Source organism: Mytilus galloprovincialis, chromosome 2 (genome assembly GCF_965363235.1).
Source record: "Mytilus galloprovincialis chromosome 2, xbMytGall1.hap1.1, whole genome shotgun sequence".
Lineage (NCBI taxonomy): Eukaryota > Metazoa > Mollusca > Bivalvia > Mytilida > Mytilidae > Mytilus > Mytilus galloprovincialis.
Genome location: NC_134839.1, coordinates 114,532,362 through 114,556,187, shown reverse-complemented (window position 1 = coordinate 114,556,187; position 23,826 = coordinate 114,532,362). Strand labels below are relative to the sequence as shown.

General features: G+C 30.6%; 1 protein-coding gene across 1 annotated transcript in view; it reads right to left on the bottom strand.

The window, feature by feature from the left end:
- The window catches only part of LOC143065489 (tyrosine-protein phosphatase non-receptor type 4-like), a 90,977-nt gene that overhangs the window by 42,245 nt on the left and 24,906 nt on the right, over positions 1-23,826 (bottom strand). Inside the window, exons 13-14 of the mRNA XM_076239074.1 lie at positions 21,977-22,045; positions 18,895-19,158 (exon numbers count right to left, since the gene is read on the bottom strand). Coding sequence (XP_076095189.1) covers positions 18,895-19,158; positions 21,977-22,045 — 333 coding nt within the window. The remainder of the gene's footprint in view (positions 1-18,894; positions 19,159-21,976; positions 22,046-23,826) is intronic.

The following is a 23,826-nucleotide window of genomic DNA, read 5'->3' as shown; positions in this document are numbered from 1 at the left end:
TACCTGAAAAGGCCACACAAACTGACAAAACCATGGCAAGATCAGAAAGATGATAAAAAAATAAACAAGTCCACAAAAACGTCTGAGGATACCTGAAAAGGCCACACAAACTGACAAAACCATGGCAAGATCAGAAAGATGATAAAAAAATAAACAAGTCCACAAAAACGTCTGAGGATACCTGAAAAGGCCACACAAACTGACAAAACCATGGCAAGATCAGAAAGATGATAAAAAAATAAACAAGTCCACAAAAACGTCTGAGGATACCTGAAAAGGCCACACAAACTGACAAAACCATGGCAAGATCAGAAAGATGATAAAAAAATAAACAAGTCCACAAAAACGTCTGAGGATACCTGAAAAGGCCACACAAACTGACAAAACCATGGCAAGATCAGAAAGATGATAAAAAAATAAACAAGTCCACAAAAACGTCTGAGGATACCTGAAAAGGCCACACAAACTGACAAAACCATGGCAAGATCAGAAAGATGATAAAAAAATAAACAAGTCCACAAAAACGTCTGAGGATACCTGAAAAGGCCACACAAACTGACAAAACCATGGCAAGATCAGAAAGATGATAAAAAAATAAACAAGTCCACAAAAACGTCTGAGGATACCTGAAAAGGCCACACAAACTGACAAAACCATGGCAAGATCAGAAAGATGATAAAAAAATAAACAAGTCCACAAAAACGTCTGAGGATACCTGAAAAGGCCACACAAACTGACAAAACCATGGCAAGATCAGAAAGATGATAAAAAAATAAACAAGTCCACAAAAACGTCTGAGGATACCTGAAAAGGCCACACAAACTGACAAAACCATGGCAAGATCAGAAAGATGATAAAAAAATAAACAAGTCCACAAAAACGTCTGAGGATACCTGAAAAGGCCACACAAACTGACAAAACCATGGCAAGATCAGAAAGATGATAAAAAAATAAACAAGTCCACAAAAACGTCTGAGGATACCTGAAAAGGCCACACAAACTGACAAAACCATGGCAAGATCAGAAAGATGATAAAAAAATAAACAAGTCCACAAAAACGTCTGAGGATACCTGAAAAGGCCACACAAACTGACAAAACCATGGCAAGATCAGAAAGATGATAAAAAAATAAACAAGTCCACAAAAACGTCTGAGGATACCTGAAAAGGCCACACAAACTGACAAAACCATGGCAAGATCAGAAAAATGATAAAAAAATAAACAAGTCCACAAAAACACAACTATACACCTTAGCAACAAAAACTGAGGGTGTTCACAGAGGTGCCTTAATAGGTCCTACTCCACATGTGGCATAGTGCTCATGGCGATAAAAATTGAAGAAGGGACAGGACTGTCGTTACAACAACTAGAACATATCAGTGAACAAGTAAAGCTTTCTTCAACATTATAGTAAAGCTTTTTCTGGTCACATTCATTTTATTTTATCATTTTATAGATTTTATATTCTAAAGAACCTTTTTTCCATTGACATAAAACTTTCCCTTTCCATTTTTACATATTTTATTTACTATTCTAAGCTATGTTTAAACATAAAACTTCAAAATGATACTTTTAAAATTAATAAATGAAATGGTAAACTGAACAGTGGTTAATTTTCCTTTGCTTTAATCTTTATTTTATGCTGCTTCTAATTATCTTTTTTCACTTTATGCATGCCTGACCTTTATATTTTAATTAACAATATTTTATTGTACCCTCTTGTACCAATCCATTCAAACATGTTTTTTGTTTGAACTTGTTTAAAAAAAAAAAAGGTGTGTTGTTTTTACAATCGCCTCCATAGAATTAAAGCTTTCATTCATCCATTGTGAAATTGTAATATATTATAAATACATCCAGAATAGGGAAGGGGTGGTTGGTAATGCTATACATCAGATGTTGATAAAAATAGTTTCCAGCAATAAAACAGCAACTCAACAAAACAGTCACAACCAAAAGACAGATGTTATTTTTTTTAGATCTCAATCCGCTCCCCCCCCCCAATTTTTTTTTTTTTAAATATATAATATTAAGATCATGCATGCCACATAACATAAGCATATAGAACATGGCATATTGTAGCACAATGTAAAACATTAGGTCTTTAGCATCTTGTTCAGTTTTCTCTCTATCAGTCAGAAATGTACGAATATATTTATAAAGTTTTAAGGGAATATTTAAAGTCATATCTAAGTAATTTTAAAACATGGAAAACATATATACATGTACATGTATTAGCCTAATAGGATTAGAAAGTTTTTAATTAATTTTGGTTTATGTAGATATGTGTATTATAAACCAATCCTAATGGTAATGTTTTACTTCTTGATATTTAATTTGGAGTTCATACATACTCGTAGTTTGAGTGGTTAACATATATGTGTGATCATTAGAGGACTTAAAGAGAAAGGTCAGACTAGGACGTTAGTGAAAGTTACAGTAGTTAATAAACCAAAGGGTCAAAATTTGATAAATTTAATAAAATGTGTAAGGAAATGAATCCTCTGAATAAAATCTCTACATGTATTATGACAACAGGACTCAACCATTATAATTGTTTCACCTTTAAAATTTTCACAGTGCAACAGAGATATAAGTAAAACATGTCATAAAGATTTAGGCAAATAAACAAAATATACAGATAAGAAAAAGTAGGATTGTATTGAATTTTAGTCTTTGTCTTTTTTCTTCTTTTTTTATAAATTAAAAGAGATGAGGAATTATACATTAATAAGACAGCATAAAAAAATGTTAATGTACAGAGATTATCTAGTGTGCAAATCTTTTTCATTAATCAAATTACTTCTTCTTTTTTTTAAGAGAAGAGAGATGTGGCAGATACTTAGTAGACAATAAAATGCAAAAGATAAAGAAAAATTGACAATGTCATGGTGAAAAAAAATGACAATAGACAAAAGCTAAAGAAACCATAAAGAATAGTTAATAAACCATACAGCCTTCAACAATAGAGACTTTAACAACAGGCAATAAGCATAAGGCCATCAACAAAAGGCAACCATACAACTTTTAACAAACAACACAACATTTAACTATGGGCTACCATTGAACCTTCAACAACAGGCAACAATACAACTTTAAATAAACAGCAATCACACAATATTTAACCATACACAACCACAATCAGGTTAAAAATACAAGATAGAAAATAAGCCTTTTATGACAGTGAATGGAAATGGAACAAGAGTTGTGAAAAATAAAATGAAAAACATAAATCATCTACCATGATCACCATAACCCAAACTGTCACAATCAAATTAGTATAAAAGGGAATCTGTACTTCGTACACGATACTGGGATAGATAGTTTAGTGGCCATATTTTAGCTCTGGGAGTGATGGTACACATATATTGGAGGGCTAGTTCACAAGTTTTAGTAACTGGGATACAAAAGGGCACAAATATTAAACCTCCTCCAATATCTCACCTCTCTATAAATGGACTCCTGCAGGGACAGAATAATACACATTTGACATTACATTTCTTTACTTATGTTTTATCCACTAAAGATTAACAAATACGCGTCACTGTTTGTATTAATATTGTCTAACATGAAATAATGCCTGGAAGCACTGTTTTCACAAATACCAACTTGTTCTTTTTGGGTTTTGTTTTTTTCACTTTTAAAAATATTGATTTAAAAAATATATACATTTAACAAAAATAAATGGCCAAGGATATATAAAAACATCATGTGACATATGGAAAGTAAAATATGTACCCCTTGTAGACTGCCAGAATTGTGAGATAAACATAACATCCACTTTCTACTTTAAACTGAAATCATTCAAACCTACCAACAAAAGCCTGATCTATCTAAACAAAATATATCTTTAATGAAAGAAATCATTTTTCATTCAAATTTAAATTTAATAAAAACATCACATTATAAAATCTTGTTTTTATTCTAAATTGAATAAAGATGTTTTCATCCTCATATCATTATAAAACTTTTAAACATTATACATCTCACAGGTTATAAAAATTATTCCAAAGTTATAAAAATTATTCTAAAGAAAATATCTTTATTTAATATGAATAAAATTATTTTTCAATATTATAAGGAAAAAAATATTTTCTTTTTTGTTTCATAACAAATGTAGACCTATTTTTGAACATAAAAGTGGTTAAAATACATTAATTAGCATAAAATAATAAAAATTAAAATAAATTACCTTCCACAAATTAAACTTGCACTCTTCCCCATGAATTGGAACGTCCACTATTTAATACTAATCTACTCATTAAGATAATTAACAAATCCAAAAAGAAACTTTATCAATAATTCCACATTAAAATATCACAGATATAACACTTATTATTAAACTTTGTTTAACTCCTAAAAAACTGTTTGTAAGTATACACATTATTGCCCAGGAATTTGTTTTATTTTGGTGACAAAGTATCTCCAATTAACTTTGTTACAAAGATTGTTATAACAATTACGCCAATCATGTGTTCATTTCAATTGAAACTATTTAACAGTACAATTCATTCAAAATGAAAGTCACATCCATATTTCACTACTACTTGAACTCACTATTGTCACTCAATGAAATCTACCCGTTTGTTGATTGCGGGTGGTGGAACGTTCCATTTTAATCAGGTAAAAGGGTAGATAAGTAAGGCGATATTATATTGCTATAAACAATACAGATATACTTCCACCATACAAAAGACTCAGCCAAGCAGGGAATAATTCACCATATGAAAGAAAACAATACACAGCAGACTTTCACTCAATAATCTTTGTAATACCTATTGATTTCATAACCAAATTCAATATTTCAAAAATAACTGTCAAAATCTGGACAAAAGTAGTTAACTAAAGTTATTTAATACTTGGTAAAATTATCAAAACATTATCTATTAAACGATTTGTCGAGGTGATACTAAGCTATTTAATTGAGTTAATCTATATTATATTGAATTCGGGAAATTGATTGAATGTTGATTTCCAATGAACAAAGAGATTATTATTTACACAACCAATACACATTGCATGCATATTCATGAGACAAGAGATTGTAAATCCATTTTTTGTTTAATTGAGACAATATCCTAAATCAACAGTGAGGCAAGAAAAACCAACAGATAGACAGAGTAAAATTAGCTCTGTTCAATGATAGGGAGGGTAATTATATCTCAAACAGGAAAGTTCTATCTACAAATGTCACAAAAACATACAGGACTGTATAAAACCATTTCAAAATGATGACTGTTTTAACATTAAAAGTTGACAAAGTTGAATAAGGTGACATTTTCTAGGTCATCTTAGTCTTTTTCACAGACAAATTAAGCAAATGGAACATCTTCCATCAAACATATTTGACACACTTTAATGATGTCCCGCTCAGCCTGCTGTAAAGTAAACCTATGGTCCCCTGTCCTATATATTGACATGTTCTGTTCCCACCCTCACCTTTCTTCAGGTAACCTCACATGGAAATTTATTTTATCATAAATGTTTACCCCATATTCTTATTGCAGGTATCATTCAATTGAGGTATTTCTAGATTGGTTTTCATAGAGCATTTACTCTGTATAATAAATTTTACTTGTCGGAACTAATCGGCTATTTTCCATCTCAGATGGACAATGTTGCAACTTATATTTGTTAAACATAGAAGAGTAGTTATATGATGTAGACATTGTTGTAATCTACCACATGACTATTTTTAGTATACTAAGGGGAGGGTTAAGCGCTCAGATAAACATGTTTTACCCCATCAAGTTCTGTAGTTCAGTGGTTGTTGTTGGTTAGAATTTGTCATAAAAAAAAATTGTAAAATGTGTTGTTACTAGGCCTTTAGTTTTCTAAAAATTATTACACATCTTTCGTGTCATTCCTTAATGGAAGACCATAAAGTATGGATTTTGCTTGTTGTTGAAGGCTGTACAGTTGCATGATAATTACTTACAAAATTCCACTCCATTTGAACTTTGATGGATTATTAGTTGTCTCAACATCTCTTTACTTTTATAGTGTTGTTGAGTTACTGTTTCCACACACTTAAATTATTCTGTCCCTATCTAGGACAAACCTTTAATATATATGCATTAAGATATCAAAAATTTATTTAATTTCCAACTTGATATCTAATATCCAACCTCGTACCAAATCTCTGCATTGATTATTACATGAATATTATATCTGTTTTCAAATTAATAAATAATATTAGGTCACAGATAATGTTATTGTGCAGCACCATTTGTTTATGTGGTAATAAAATTAAATAATTACTGGTACCCTAGAGGATATATGATAACATATGGTACCAGTGACACAACTAAGTTCATTGACAACTATTACATCATCAACATGTTGGTGCCAAACACAACCAAGAACCTTAATTAAGAACAATACTAAAGTTACAATATAGCTCAATGCCTTGCAATAAAAAGTTAGGGTGGACTCAATCAAATGTCTTGGCAGTATAATAATGATATTGAAGGTCTATCAGCTAAAGGTTCTGTTTTTAAAAGTATGAAGAAACAATTTTCATTTCATGTGGATCTGCAATAAACCATGGAATGCTTGCTGTTCATTATTAGGTGTTTATCTGTAATAAACTGTTTATAAGTATCTATAACACACTGCTCAAAGCCTTAAACACCTCTACAGAAATGTACATTAAACATATTGTGTCACAAATAACAGTTACAAACAAGAGCAGAAATGTCATTTATTGACATATTCAAAATCAATTTAAAGCAGAAAATATTTTATTTACATAAACCTAACCATTAAGATACACTTAATGCTCTTAATCTACTGTTTAAATTTTCCAATTTACCCAAGAAGGTTGAACGAAAAGAGATCCAATGATTGTTTAATGATTCTGCATTTCATGAGAAAACAGAATTTTTTGTTAGAAACAGGGCATGGACAATTGATATAAAATTGATTTAATTTTAAGTCTAATTAAACCTCAAAGAAATATCTATTTATCCCAGGTGACTGTTTATGATTTACTCTGTAGGTGTCTTGTTCAACACCTAACTTTGTACTGCTATATAAGTATTTGATTGTTGACATTTCAATGTAGCAGTCCGTGTTACTATAGACAATTGACAGTTTTGATGCAAGCCTGTATCTTTATTTCTCAACAATCCAAATTAAATTGGTATAGAGATACATTAATGAGACGACAATTAAATTGGTATAGAGATACATTGATGAGACGAAAATTAAATTGGTATAGAGATACACTGATGAGACGACAATTAAATTGGTATAGAGATACACTGATGAGACGACAATTAAATTGGTATAGAGATACATTAATGAGACGACAATTAAATTGGTATAGAGATACATTGATGAGACGACAATTAAATTGGTATAGAGATACACTGATGAGACGACAATTAAATTGGTATAGAGATACACTGATGAGACGACAATTAAATTGGTATAGAGATACACTGATGAGACGACAATTAAATTGGTATAGAGATACATTGATGAGACGACAATTAAATTGGTATAGAGATACACTGATGAGACGACAATTAAATTGGTATAGAGATACATTGATGAGACGACAATTAAATTGGTATAGAGATACACTGATGAGACGACAATTAAATTGGTATAGAGATACATTGATGAGTTGGTATAGAGATACATTGATGAGTTGGTATAGAGATACATGGATGAGACGACAATATTTTATAACATTGTTTGTTTGTTCACTGTTTTGTTCTTTGAAGAGAGAATTATATTGATACACAGAAATAATTTAACAATCAGAATTATTGTTACAGTGGTAATTATTTGATTTGATTGATTTTTGGTGTTTAAACGCCACTGCTTTTGGGCTAATTAGTGGCGGTCACTTTTTATAGGTGGAGGAAGCCAGAGTACCCAGAGAAAACCATCAACTGTTGATAGGAAAACTAACATTCCTAGTCAATTAAGATTGGAGTTGAGTACATCGCACAAGCGTGGTTCGAACCCACAACCTAAGTGTTGACTGGCTAGTGATTACAGTAGTAACTACTTAGACCACTCAGACTCGGAGGCCCCAGAGTCTAATTATTAATGATGTGTGAAAAGTCTAAAAGTCTTTTTAATGGTAAAGCCCCTACTGCAAGTCATGCCAGATATTAGTTTTGTCACAGTGTTAAGGTTGTAACAGTCTCATTTTGCTTTCCTAAAAATTGTTAATAAGACTTGGTGTCCAAACCATAAACAAATTTACTTAAGAAATGAGGGACCTATTTCATTGATATCGGTAGGTGTCAAACCCTGTACAACATAAATCACAAGTCAAACAAACGGTTTGTAACAGATAAGGGATAATTACACCTTACAAATATAACAATCTTACTTTTTTAAACTGAAGTGAAATTGTTTCTTTAGTATAACAATAGATCACCAAAGTAACATCTAAACAAAACTATGTAATTAAAGGTTATTATCTTTTTAAGTTGATGGTATCTGTCTGTACAATTCCTTTTCTCTAAAGGATTTTAATAAATATATGCGGGCAGAAAAATTACTGTCAAAGGTCAACTTGAAATTATTTCATAAAAATTAAATGTAAAAAATGGTCTAAAATTCCCATTTGAATGGTTTTACACTAGTAATGTTGGGGCCCTTTATAGCTTTTTGTTTCTGTGTGAGCCAAGGATCCGTGTTGAAGGCCGTACATTGACCTATAATGGTTTACTTTTATAATTGTTATTTGGATGGAGAGTTGTCTCATAGGCACTCACACCACATCTTCCTATATCTATAAACCTTTAGAATTAAATATCTATATTGTGCAAAACTGTTATAAACAAGAGGCTCTCAAGAGCCTGAATCGCTCACCTGAATTTTTTTGGTTTAATCTCATATCAATGATTATTTTGGCTTTTCAATTTATTTAAATGTTCTTTGAATCATCCTATTTTCTTCAAAAGCAAAAAAATCATTTTCTCCTATGTTCTATTTTAGCCATAGGAGCTATGTTTCTTGACATACAAGGAAATGAAATATAAAATTTATACTAGATACTCTGAAACTCTAAAACTCATTTAGCCTAAGTTTGGCTGAAATTGATACAGCAGTTTCAAAGGAGAAGATTTTTTAAAGTAAGTCAACATGATGAACAAATTGTGAAAAAAGTCTTTAAAGGGCAATAACTCCTTAAGAGGTCAATTGACAATTTTGGTCAAATTGACTTATTTGTAGATCTTACTTTGCTTAACATTTTTGCTATTAACAGTTTATCTGTATCTATAATAATATTCAAGATAATGACCAAAAACTGCAAAATTTCCTTAAAATTACCAATTAAGTGGCAGAAACCCAACAATGGTTTGTTTGATTCATCTGAAAATTTCAGGGCTGATAGATCTTGACCTAATGAAAATTTTTACCCCATGTCAGATTTGCTCTAAATGCTTTCGTTTTTGAGATATAAGCCAAAAACTGCATTTGACCCCTATGTTCTATTTTAAGTAACGGCGGCCATGTTTTTTGACGGATCAAAAATCAAAGCACACACTTTGTGCAGGATAATCTAAGGAACAATCATGCTAAGTTTCATTCAAATCCATTCAGCAGTTTCAGAGGAGAAGATTTTTTAAAGTTAGCAAATATGATGAACAAATTGTGAAAAATTGTCATTCAAGGACAATAACCCCTTAAGGGGTCAATTGACAATTTTGGTCATATTAACTTATTTGTAGATCTTACTTTGCTGATCATTTTTGCTGTTTACAGTTTATCTTTATCTATAATAATATTCAAGATAATGACCAAAAACTGCAAAATTTCCTTAAAATTACCAATTAAGTGGCAGCAACCCAACAACGGTTTGTTTGATTCATCTGAAAATTTCAGGGCTGATAGATCTTGACCTAATGAACAGTTTTACCCCATGTCAGATTTGCTCTAAATGCTTTCGTTTTTGAGATATAAGCCAAAAACTGCATTTGACCCCTATGTTCTATTTTAAGTAACGGCGGCCATGTTTTTTGACGGATCAAAAATCAAAGCACACACTTTGTGCAGGATACTCTAAGGAACAATCATGCTAAGTTTCATTCAAATCCATTTAGTAGTTTCAGAGGAGAAGATGTTTGAAAAATTGTTAACGACGACAGACGACAACGTCGACGACGACGACGACGACGGACGCCAAGTGATGAGAAAAGCTCACATGGCCTTTTAGGCCAGGTGAGCTAATAAATTTAGAGGTTTAAAAACTGGCCAAAAATACTTTAAGGTTTCAGCACTAAATTTACATTTGATTGTCTTTCCAGATAATTGTCAGCAAAATATGTCCTGAATATGCATGAACTATTTGCCACTGGACTTTAATCAACCAACAATCATCAATCAATATTGTCAGCAATTTATCCTAATTACTAATTAAAAGCTAATGAATATCAAACTGTTAAAATAAATTATTAGTTCAAGTGTAATTAGCGTTCATCATCTATGAAATCCATTTCCTCATTTCAAAGATTTCATTTTATAGTACTTGGAGAAATTAAACACCATATCAGCTCTCTATCCAACTAATTTTCTCTAACAATACTTGTATCTTATATCTCATTCATATCTTAAATAAGTACTTAAACAGTACAATACTATATAATCCCTAATAGTAATATAATTATCTCCCTTGACAATAGTCTAACTCAGCAGGAGAGTTCCATGTCAACTTATCTAGCTAGAGTTTCCTATATCCCACATAATACGCCAAGATGACTTTAAAAGGCTTAGTGGGTAAAGTTTTCTCTCCTTGATAGTGGCAACAGTGAATGAGAATATTAATATTAAATCACTTGTATATTATGTTCCCTACTCAGGAGCTGGTGAGCTGTATATCCATGTAGGTATACCACTATGGTGATTAATAACGGTCACAGACCACATGGAAGATGCCAGTTTATTAATATCTAATATAAGTGTTTTATATCAAACAACTGCATTACAATTGATCTCAATCGTCTGCAAAGCATATTTTAGAATCAGTCCTATGTAAGTCATATACTACTAAACTAGACCCAAAATCTAGACCAATAATTGTTTATCAGGGCAAACAAAAATAAAAATGTTGGTGAATGATTTGATGAGATCTTTTTAATCATGATACAAAATAAACTGTCCCTAGCATTGCCAATGTATTTATTTTCATAATTAGAAAGTCTTCTTTAGTCAAAGACAGCATATAGGAACAATGCACTACCAATATGTATGAAACATATCCTAATAATATCAATGTTACAAACCAACATAATGAGTTGCTAGTTTGATTCTCTGCCTTTTTTATACCTCCATAACTTTCAATGGATTCTAAAACATTTTTCTCTCTCTAAAGGTGATGTCCTATTGTGTGCCTAGAACACTGTATAAATTAAAACTTGATAATATTATACAATAGATAATATTTATAATTGATCATACCACTTCTATCAATTGTTTGTAGCCATTGATTTTATAGAGCAGCGAAAAACTGGAAGACAAATGTTTTAACTGATAGGTTAGCATTACCAATTGGCAGAGTTTAGGTCAGCTATTTGTCTGAAAAGCCTGTTTCATTGGAGTGCTGAGTATTATCATGGACAATGTTCTTATTTTGTTAGGTCAGCTATTTGTCTGAAAGGCCTGTTTCATTGGAGTGCTGAGTATTATCATGAACAATGTCCTTGTTTTGTTAGGTCAGCTATTTGTCTGAAAGGCCTGTTTCATTGGAGTGCTGAGTATTATCATGAACAATGTCCTTGTTTTGTATTGCTGAATTGTCTCTTCAATAAAATAGAAAATGGAAATAGTGAATATGTCAAAAGGGGCAACATCCTGACCACAGAGCAGAAAACAGCCCAAGGCCACAAATGGTCTTCAACACAGCCAGAAAATCCCTCATCCAGAGACTGGCTTTACCTTGCCTCTAAATACAGATGTGTTCAGTAAAAATGGACATCCCACTTAACTCAGAAACATATAAAAGAACTAAAATTAAAAAAAAAAAAACATACAACACTAACATAGACCAGAGGCTCCTTGCTTGGGACAGGCGCAGACATTTTAAATATTTGGTCAAGATGACTATTACTTTAAAGAACAACTATTAAAGTGATTGGTTTGCTGTTACAGGTTAAGCTGTCATCAAATATTAAAATTAATCATTTAGCAATACTTAGATACTGGTTAAACTTCCAGGAATGAGAAGAAGACAAATTGGAGATTAATATTTTTAACTGAATCTCATATGCATTGTGCTTTAAATTTAAATATAAATTCTAAATCAGAGACTGTTTATATTGAAATGAAGTAGTATCCTGGAGGTATGAATATCCTTGTAATATTATATAGTGTTCAATATCAGATATAATTTTACATAATGTTGATAGCAATAATTACTAAACTGGAAATAGATCTTGTGATCAGTTAACTTGTCCAATCCATCAAAGTATGAATACCGAGGTGCTTGAACTGTACCTGAATGAGTTTGCACCAGGTACAACATTGGAGAGTGGAAGTATTAGATGACCTGGCCAAAGCTGAGGGATTTAATATTAACAATTATTGTACAATAACTGAAATAACAACCCTCCTGGACATCATTGTAGGATTTTTAATTAACAATGCGTCTCTAATCTCACAAATCTGATGTTTCTTTACTTATATATCTTGGTTTTTTTTATACATACTGGGGTATATAAAAGTGACCTCGGGGATATGCTATATCATGCCAATATAAGCATATTAATTTGGTGTTAAATTAATTATTCTGACAAATTTCACAGGAAAGATTGATTAAATGAAGCAATTTTCTGTGAGGGTATTGAAATATCCCAAAGTAATAATGAATTCCAAACACTATCAATTTGACCGGGGACAGATATTCAGTTGTTGCGTAACTTGAGTAATTTATAACTCAATGAAGTAGTAAACTTATTTAACTGTAATAATACTCAAGCAGCTTATAAGGCTTTTTCAAACATTTAATATGGATTTTTAAAGTTTACAAAAGATTTATAGATGAGCTGTTATTGAATTTTTTTCTGCATATAAATTATAGATCACACAAAAGCAATGCAGGTATATTGGTTATGCATGGTTATATATATAAAGATGGATCTAGGCTGGAGATTATCATCTTAAATAACTTTAGCGACATGGGGAGGCAAGTATATGTTCCCCTATGTATGTAATATGTACTAGTACATCAGTACCAGAAAATCTCATTGATAGTGTGTATGTATAGGGAACAGATCTAATGCTTTAAGTATGTGAGCATGGTGGAATCAGAATGGAACAAAACAGACTACAAACCTTTTAAGCCAAAGAATTAAATAGTCTAGTTCTGAGCAGGGATATAACAATATATACAGATATATAATCTATATTTTCTCTGCAGGGTTAACATATAACATCAACACGTTCTGTACTAGGCTAACATATAGCCGACTTAACTTTTCACATCTTTTTCTAGTTTCTATGACATTTTCTCCCAAACTAATGAAACTGGCACTTCAAACTACAAATTCCCTATTTTATAAAATTGTTTGATAAAATGTTTTATGTTTTAAATCAAATTTAACATCCAGAATTTAATTTTTGGTTTGAAAGCTAGAATTTCCACTCCTATTAAATCTAATATACAATAAAATTTCATTTCAACTGTTTATTATAAAATAAAACCTTAATTATATGTTTAGAATTTCTGTAGGTACATAAAATGTTCATCTTTTAATACCCTCACAATACATTTCAATTTGCAATATATTTGAAATTAAATATGGCTGGCATTCCACACAATTAAAGTTTAAAGAAAACATTGTGGAATTAAATAACTGTTAAAGTCACCTTTATTCAATAATGATTAATTATTCTCAAAAAACGTCCACATAGATTTTATATTTTTCATTGAAATCAGACAGACTATTTAAATTGAATCTCATTAACTGTTAAGTGTTTTATTATGATGTTTCTAAGATAAGAGAGTCAAGACCTTGCTTTACTTCAAAATGAAGTTCACACAAAGGTTCAAATGTCAGTACATTTATATCTAGCGTTTGATTGGTTAACAAAGGTAAAGCTAGTTTACAGTAATAAAAGCCATTCTCCTTGTCCTATTTCATTAGTTTAAACAAAAGCTTGTAATATCTTTTTAAGGATTTCTGAATTTACTGATATCCCTCCAACTCATTTCCAACAAGGGTAATAATGCCACTGACCAATGGTCAACACTAATGCTATCCAATTGATCTATAGATTGATTGATTGATCAGTGTTTTACATCACTTTCAGTACTATTAAGTATTTCTTGACAGACTTAAACAAAGGTTTTTAAATGGTAAAGTTGAAGTTGTCAAGCAGAATCCGCCCTCCATTAGATTTTAACAAAATAGTCAATCTTTATCAAAAGCATAACCTGGTGGTGCCTTCTCCAAATCTGTTTTTACCTATCCCATTCCTCTCTGACAAGAACTATACCAGATACTAACCTTGGGTCATGCCATCAGTTATTAAGTAACTAGTTCTGTTCCCATATCCCCATCCCATTTAAACCCAATAATTCAGTCTATATATTCCACTATTATATAATTGCTGCATTGGAGTGGGAGACACTGAGAGGGATTGAATTATTCCAGTAACCATCCTATCCAACCTGATGTGTACTGAATATTGACCTCCTAACCTGTTGTTATGGGTAATTAGATACCTTTCACCTATCTGTAAGGTTACCTGTAATCAGACTCTAGATTAACCAGATATTCTTATCCTGAGAATCAAAGGTTCTGACATGTCTGTCAAAATTAATAATCTTAGACCTTTAAATGGGAACACAGGCATTTACTGTTGTATAGGAACTCTTGCAAATATAAAAAAAAGTGGGAGGTTCAGCTAGCTAAAAGACCAGGTTTAACTCACCTTTTTCTTTTAAAACGCCTGAACCAATTCAGTAATATGAGTTGAATTCCATGCCTTTTAATGGTTGATAGGGTTTATGTTTTTGATTTTGTCAGTTTTTACAAAAACCCACTTTTGAATTTATTGTGGAGTATTTTTGTTATACTTAATTGCACAGAAAAAAGGAAAATTTAATCAAATATTTTAAACAACCATGCAGTTGATTTTTTTCCAATTTAGACCTGGAAGATAGTTAATGATTAGTTCTACATTGACATTTTTTTACTAGATTTCTGACATACATTTCAGATTACAGTGCCCTGATAAGAGTAGTCCAATCATTTATAACTAAATAAACATGTAATATGATTTAAAATCAATTTTATTCAATGATTTTTAATTTTTCAGTCATGGGTAAAAATACCATATCAATAAAACTAATGAGAACTTCATACAAACTGATGGATGTGTTATAGTAAATATGACGTAAAGTCGTTCCAGGTACATTTACATTTTTTATATTAAAATAAGTCAATAAATCTTTTGTATATACTCATATATATAAATAAATCTTTTGTATATACTCAGATATATAAATAAATCTTTTGTATATACTCAGATATATAAATAAATCTTTTGTATATACTCAGATATATAAATAAATCTTTTGTATATACTCAGATATATAAATAAATCTTTTGTATATACTCAGATATATAAATAAATCTTTTGTATATCCTCAGATATATAATAAATCTTTTGTATATACTCAGATATATAAATAAATCTTTTGTATATACTCAGATATATAAATAAATCTTTTGTATATACTCAGATATATAAATAAATCTTTTGTATATCCTCAGATATATAATAAATCTTTTGTATATACTCAGATATATAAATAAATCTTTTGTATATACTCAGATATATAAATAAATCTTTTGCATATACTCAGATATATAAAAATTTCAAACTGAAAATGATTTTACAAAGAAAAGTTAGATCTATTGCTGTAGGATAATTACACTCATTTCATGTCTGCCAAAGATTAAGAGAAAAGAAAAGGATGAGTAGAAGACTGCACTGAAATCTCCATCAACGTACATGTATCTACAGTAGGTTCATTTACCCTTGCCATATGATATATAATATTGATGTGTTTTTTAAGCCATATTTCATAATCGGAAATTCAGTCTAAATTGGAATGGAACAGATCAATTGTAATATATTATTTATCAAATATTTAATGAACATAAAAAACTTATCTATTTCATTTCCACAATGATAAGCAACAACAACAAAAACAAATTGATAGTATACTGGGTGTTAATGACATTTATAAGTGTGATCGTTATAGCAATGAAGGGCAATAACTCCTAAACCACAAACATAAAAATCATTACTATCCAAAATCAGGTGAAATAATACATTTAAGTAAGCCATAACTAACTAATTATTGTAGTAGTCACATAATTGCATATTTATTTTTTATTTATTTATTTTTTTTTGGCAGGAGGGGGGGGGGTGTATAAACTGTATTGGAATGGAGATTAAGACAAATATCTGGTTATAAAGATAATGACTACATGGTTTTAACAGTCATTTTTTTAAAGTTTTTTTTTCTTCTGAAACTGCTGGGTATGTTCTGTTATAAACATTTAGAAGTTAAATGTGAAGTTTATCTTTCAATGATGATATTCAATTAAAATGTTTCTAATCAAAATATTTATAAATTGTAAGAGTTTGTTTCCAATGATCTGACCTTGTTGGCAGGCAATATTACAAATAATCACTTCAAATTCATTACCGACAAACGAAACATTTATATTCAACAATGTGTTGTCAAAATCGCTGAAACAACAAAACTTTTAATCACATTAGCTAAGATTAAAATGTCCATTAAATTCTCTAGATAAAAATAAATACTCCAAATTAAACAGGTAAAAGGATAATATAGCTGATCTGAAGTAGGATCTTTGTAAATATCTATATGTCATTCTTCATACTTATTTTCTTGTCATAACATTTTTACATTTTTGTTAATAAAAAATTAAAACAGTAAAATGATTGCGATAAAACTTCTATTTACATCTCCCATGTGTGCCTCATTTTATAAAGCGCCTAATATATAAATCATATCAAGAAAGATAACTCTGTAATAAATATACCAACTATCAGACACCAAAAAACTCCACAATCCAAATAGAGTAGCTTGATAAAGATAAAGTTTTCTTATACAGTAATAAAAAGGACATGACTTTATGTGTATAAAAACAATAAATTACAAGTATAACACTTGGTGATAAGAGGAAGACAGCTGATTACCTCAGATTTCATTATGTCTTCTGTATTTAGTGTAGAATTACATACCATCAATCACTTTCAGACTAAAATCACATTAATTGTACCCATTACAAAGATTTCTAAACCCTAGGTCATAAAACTTAACCCTGTACTGGGAGTACAAATGTTTTGCTGGAACCACATAATCCAGCAGATTGATTGTATTGCTAAAGCATTTTCAATAGTCTCATTTCAAAAAGTCATCCCTAGTCAATGTTAAATCTCATCAAGACATCCACAACCTATGTGGTGTTATGAAATTGTTGTTTAAGTGGAGGGGTTGAGAATAAAATTTAATGTTCTCTTATTAGTAGTGTTGTTCCGATGATCGGAATAAGTCGGAAATCAGTTGGTTGGGCCTGGCGATGTCGATAATCGATTGAGATTTTTTTTGATCGATTGTCGTTAAAGTTTTCCGGACTTTAGCTTATCAACTTCCGGTCCGTTTCCGGTTTGCATTTTACATGTGCAACAAACAAATAATAACAAAAAATATCAGGATCGATGACAATAACAATGTTAAACATCCTATAATTAAAGACATAACCAATTTCCTTCTTTATAAACGTGACAAATGCATTGACTATAAATATTTGCAGATTGATGGAATATTAATTTTATTTAACTTTGTATGAAATACGTTCTTTCAAATTATACCGGTACTTGCAACTTGAGAGCGTACATAAAATCATTCTGATTTTAGACAAAATAATTTCTTTGCTTCATTAGAACGTGTTGCAAATTGCCTTTTATTAATTTTTTATCTATTTGTAGCATCAAAAACGTCATATTCCTTTCCAAATTGCTTGCCAAACATCGTTTATTTTTGTAAATTTTCCGAAATTTGTCAGCCATATTGAAAAATATAAGAATCACGAATCGGATACGGTTCAACTATGTAATAATTCCGCATTCTTGCAATTATAAGTTCAGACGCACGAATGACACAATTGACATAAAAAAATAATGATTACAAAAGTGAAAAAAAAGCATTATACACGAATTAACAGACATTGGCTTAATCCCCTTTGTTTACTGTGCAAATGCAAATGCATTGTTTTATTTTTTTCTTTTAATCTTAAATTTCTTAAAGTTTAAAACTTTATATATCTTTTCTTAATTCATGTAATTAGAAGCATTCAAATGTTTATACAGCTATGTTATTGAAATTGTACTGTGAGTTACACAATTGAAATTTAGAAATGTTAGTGTCACTGTTGGTAATTAATGTTATAATTATGAGATCAATATGAATCTTGATTCTTATTAATTATTGTTTTAACTGCTAAATAAATAGTTATCAAAGGTACCAGGATTATAATTTAGTACGACAGAATATGAAAAGGAAACAAAAGATCAAATATGAATATATAAACTCTGCAATGATAAGGAATATACACATTAGACATGTACAATGAGACTAAATGCATGATTTCATTTGAAAAAAGGGCAAGGTATTATGATGCGATTATAACCGATAGTCGGTTGGTTGGTGTCAACCAATTGTAATAGATAATCGGTTGGTAATTTCAACCGATTATCCAACACTACTTATTAGTCAATGAAATCTGAAAGGGACATTATGGGGGGTCTGTTAGAAGGGTAAACTAACTCAGCTATCAATCAAAATATTCTTGTTTGACAAGACTAGTAGGTAAAATGACTTACTCGTCTGATTTCTCTGAGTGGATAGATGCTCGTGATGATGATCCTACTTTATAATCGTGTGGTAACGTTGCTCTGGTTTGATTATTAACACCGTCGTAACGTTTGATCGAATGATTGACAGTCATCGCACTATTGTTTGTTCCAGAAAATGTTTGAGATTTGGGTATATTTCTATATCCATCAATAAAGTTCCTTTCTTCCATTATGGTGTTACGTGTATGTCCCCCAACCGTCCGCCGAGCAAAACCTTTACTTGACGAAGACCTGTAAATACATAACCATACAATTGATATTTCTATATTTAAATTGTTACAAAGTTTGGCTGTTTTAAACAAAAGGCACAAAAGAAATGTGGTTAAAGTCTCTCGTACCATTAGTAAGATATCAAACAAAGCAAGGAAAGATTTGTCTAATTTGCTTTCTGATTGTGGTCTATTGTTGGATTGCTGTATCATTAGTGATCTCTCAAGCTGTATTGTTTATGACTGTCTGAGTTTGAAGATATTACTAGAGGTTATTTGATCTCTGATATTAGTATTTTACCCAAATGATGAAAATTTTGTGAAGATTTCAACATTTGAGTGATATTGTCAGAGTCCTGACATTGTTGAAATCATTTTCAGACGACAAATGTTTTCCACATCTATCTTCCTAATCTGAGGTAAATTTAAAGCTGATTTTTTTAGGACAAATCATTCTGAAGTTAAAATACATGTACTATAATTTGACATTATGAATAAACAATACAAACCATATATTTTATTATAAATTGTTATACACATAACTTAACAGCTAATGTAATATACATTTGTTGTCTTCAACTTCATCAAAAACTACCTTGACCAAAAACTTTAACCTGAGCTTCACACTATCTTCTTCTTTGTTCAGTGGACCATGAAATTGGGGTCAATACTTTAATTTGACATTAAAATTAGAAAGATCATATCATAGGGAACATGTGTACTAAGTTTCAAATTGATTGGACTTCAACTTCATCAAAAACTACCTCGACCAAAAACTTTAACCTGAAGCGGGACAGACGGAGGAACGAATGAACGGACGAACGGAGGCACAGACCAGAAAACATAATGCCCCTCTACTATGGTAGGTGGGGCATAAAAAGATGTGGTATGATTGCCAATGAGACAACTGTCCACAAGAGACCAAAATGACACAGACATTAACAACTATAGGTCACCATACGGCCTTCAACAATGAGAAAAGCCCATACCCCATAGTCAGCTATAAAAGGCCCCAATATGACAATGTAAAACAATTCAAACGAGAAAACTAACAGTCTTATTTATATAAAAAAATGAACAAACAAGAATGTGTCCACAGTACACGGATGCCCCACTCGCACTATCATTTTCTATGTTTAAAGGACTGTGAAATTGGAATAAATTCTCTAATTTGGCATTAAAATTAGAATGATCTTATCAAAGGGAACATGTATACTAAGTTTCAAGTTGATTGGACTTCTACTTTATCAAAAACTACCTTGACCAAAAACTTTAACCTGAAATTTGCACTATCATTTTCTATGTTCAGTGAACCGTAAAATTGGGGTCAAAACTCTAATTTGGCATTTAAATTAGAAAGATCATATCATAGGGCACATGTATACTAAGTTTCAAGTTGATTGGACTTCAACTTCATCAAAAACTACCTTGACCAAAAACTTTAACCTGAAGCCAAAAACTTTAACCTGAAATTTGCACTATCATTTTCTATGTTCAGTGAACCGTAAAATTGGGGTCAAAACTCTAATTTGGCATTTAAATTAGAAAGATCATATCATAGGGCACATGTATACTAAGTTTCAAGTTGATTGGACTTCAACTTCATCATCATCAAAAACTACCTTGACCAAAAACTTTAACCTGAAGCGGGACAGACGGACGGACGGACGGACGAACGAACAGACGCACAGACCAGAAAACATAATGCCCCTCTACTATCGTAGGTGGGGCATAAAAACAAATATGTAACACATAAACAAACAACAACGCTCGTGATTAAATTAAGTAGAATTCCACATTTGCAAGAAAATAAATTAATATTCATATAGTTTTTATGTAATTATGAACTAGTCATTCTGAAGACTTTCACTGTAATTGGTCAATAATTTACTTGTGTGCTGAAAACATGATGCAAACAAGTAAAAGTAAAGTTGATATTAAAGTAATATACGAGTTATAAGCAAGGAAGGGTGAAATGTATATAAGGGTTATCTTGACAGAAAACATTCAATATTTATGTTTCAGCCTCTATAGGATTGTCAACAGTTTCAATATTCTGCAAAAAAGCATAAGCATATAATTGGGCGATTTTCCCCTGTTTAAAATGTCAACAACCAATTACATTGTTCTGATAATCATAATAAAACTCAAAATAAGTTATCTCCCTTTGATCGTGATCAGATGATTGAAGAAAGTTACTAGTTAGTATATATGACTAATGTTTCTAGTTAGTAAAAGAACTACTGTATGATTAAGTATTTGTTAGTTAAAGAAAACAAAAGTAGCATATTCAAAATAACCAGGCATCTATCTTTATGATTAGATATCAAATATTCTATGTACATAATTTCTATACAGTTATTCAAAATCAACGTTCCATTTGTAAAGATTTTATGATGGAAAGGCAAAAAGAAGGAAAAGCTATATAACAATACATTGCAAATAAAATAAAAATAATCCTGAAATGCTGAGTCATGCAATGAAAACAATGTTCTAAGCCTCAACATTTAAAGCATTTAAGACCAAAATCAAAATGCTGTTAAAGATTTTTATTTTCTTGTTTCTATAATCTACTTATTACATTTTTCTACTTGACTCATAAATTATACCTTCTAGAATTGCAACTACTTTCAACAGTAATATTGTAATTTTTTAACTTTAAAAACATTAATTATATCTTTATCTGTTCTAGAAGAAATATTTACTAAACCAATTTATGACTGACCCCCATTCTATTTTTCATGAACTTGACCAAAGAAAAGACATAAATATCTATACTAGTGACCAGCATGCAACATAGCTACACTACACGGAAAGGCACGAGGGAGAAATGTTCTCACCTGCTGAAAGTTCTATCAAGTTTTGCTCGACGTTTATTCTCTTCCAAGGTCTGGTATTCGGTTCTACCACTGTAAATTAGATTATCTCCCTTATTATCCTGACAGATGCCTGGTCCAAGCATACACATTGGTTTAAGTAATGAGGGTACCAGTTTAATAGAATGGACAGTGAAGCAGACCTCTGTCTCCCTCTTTTCTTGTTTTTACCCTGTCCCCAAATAAAGGCTATGAGTCTTAAAACAGATTAATTCTTATATTATTTTACTTTCTTCTATTTATACAGTTATTTTTGTGTTGTATGATGGGTTTAAGAACTCAATTTTTATTTATGAATAATGAAGGAAACCATATTTACCACAAATCCTTGGTAATTGACAAATGAGTCAAAAGACAAAAGTCTTTCATCTCTAAGTGGAGGTAAAGATTGTTCCACTGGGAGTACAGAGGCCACACTTTATTTATATTCATTGTCCATTCTTTTTCACTATCAGAAAAACCTTATTCATTCATTGCAGAGCATTGCAATCAAAAGCACTTAAAAAATAAAACTTATCAGAGGCACATTTAACTTTTTATTTACATCATTAGAAATCTGAATAAAATGTACTAGTATACATGTTATATATATAGTGAAATTTTAAAACGTACAGCACAAAACTATATTACTCCTTAATATTAAAGAATTTTTATTACAGGGTATCAAATCAAAATAGAAAAGAATAAGGTTTTTATGACATGAACAAACTTGCAGATTAAGCTAAATTCCTAGCACGAAAAGATGAATGTGGTCTAAAAACTACAAACTACAGATAGAGTAAAATAGATATTAGCAGAATATAGATGTCAAATGGAATTTATCTAATCATTTTAAAGATGAATATTCTTATCTTCAAAGACAACACAATTCAGATCAAAACATAGCACATGTGGCAATCAGAGGCAATCCATTTACTATGCAATTATAAAATGTACCATGCAATACTTTTATTCAATGTTCCCCCACTATAAATGTGGACCAGTATAATTTAACATATTTTTTGCATTTTCTTGCTAGAAATTTACAAAATATTTGCATAATAACTACTAGTATTAGTCACGCCTTGAACCATTATATACTATTGTCAAACATGCATAAATTGTCTACTATAATATAGAAATGTGTCACCATTTAGAGGATTTCTGATTATGTAACTGAACTCTGATTTAATAACCAACATTTCTTATCTTTTTACTGCTTGATTTCATTTTATTTATTTTCAAATTATTATTGGTGGGTTTTGTGTTACATTTTTTTTTCTTTTTTATTTTGTGTGCTTTCTGGTTTTAATGTAACTACTATTCCGTATAAGGCCAAATAAAAATATAGGTGTGGTTCCAGTAACATACTTTTAAAAAATAGGATCGGTAGTTCAGCAATTTTTTTTATTTTTTTTATTTTTTATTGTAAAAATCCGGAAATAAAATTGTATGTTTACCTAAATTGTTTCCGGTATTATAAAGCCCCAATCGGAAGTCCGCTATTTTTACATGTGTTTGGTTGTACAATATACAGTCATGATCCGTTTTTAGTTAATTTTGTTGCATTCTGTTATGAATTTTTGCATTTTAGCCATAAAAGATACTTCTGATGGAAATTCAGATGACAGAAATCTATGAATTTAATTATTTAAATTCACTATCCTCAAAATTTGATCGTTTGAAAATTTATTTTTCAGAAATGAAAAAAAAGTTCCAAGTCGGGGTTTTTAACTAGGGGATGGTCGGGTAACTGGAACCACACATATATTTTTATTTGGCCTAAGTAACAAAAATAAGTGGAAAATTCTTACCAAGTGAAGTTAAATCGGAAA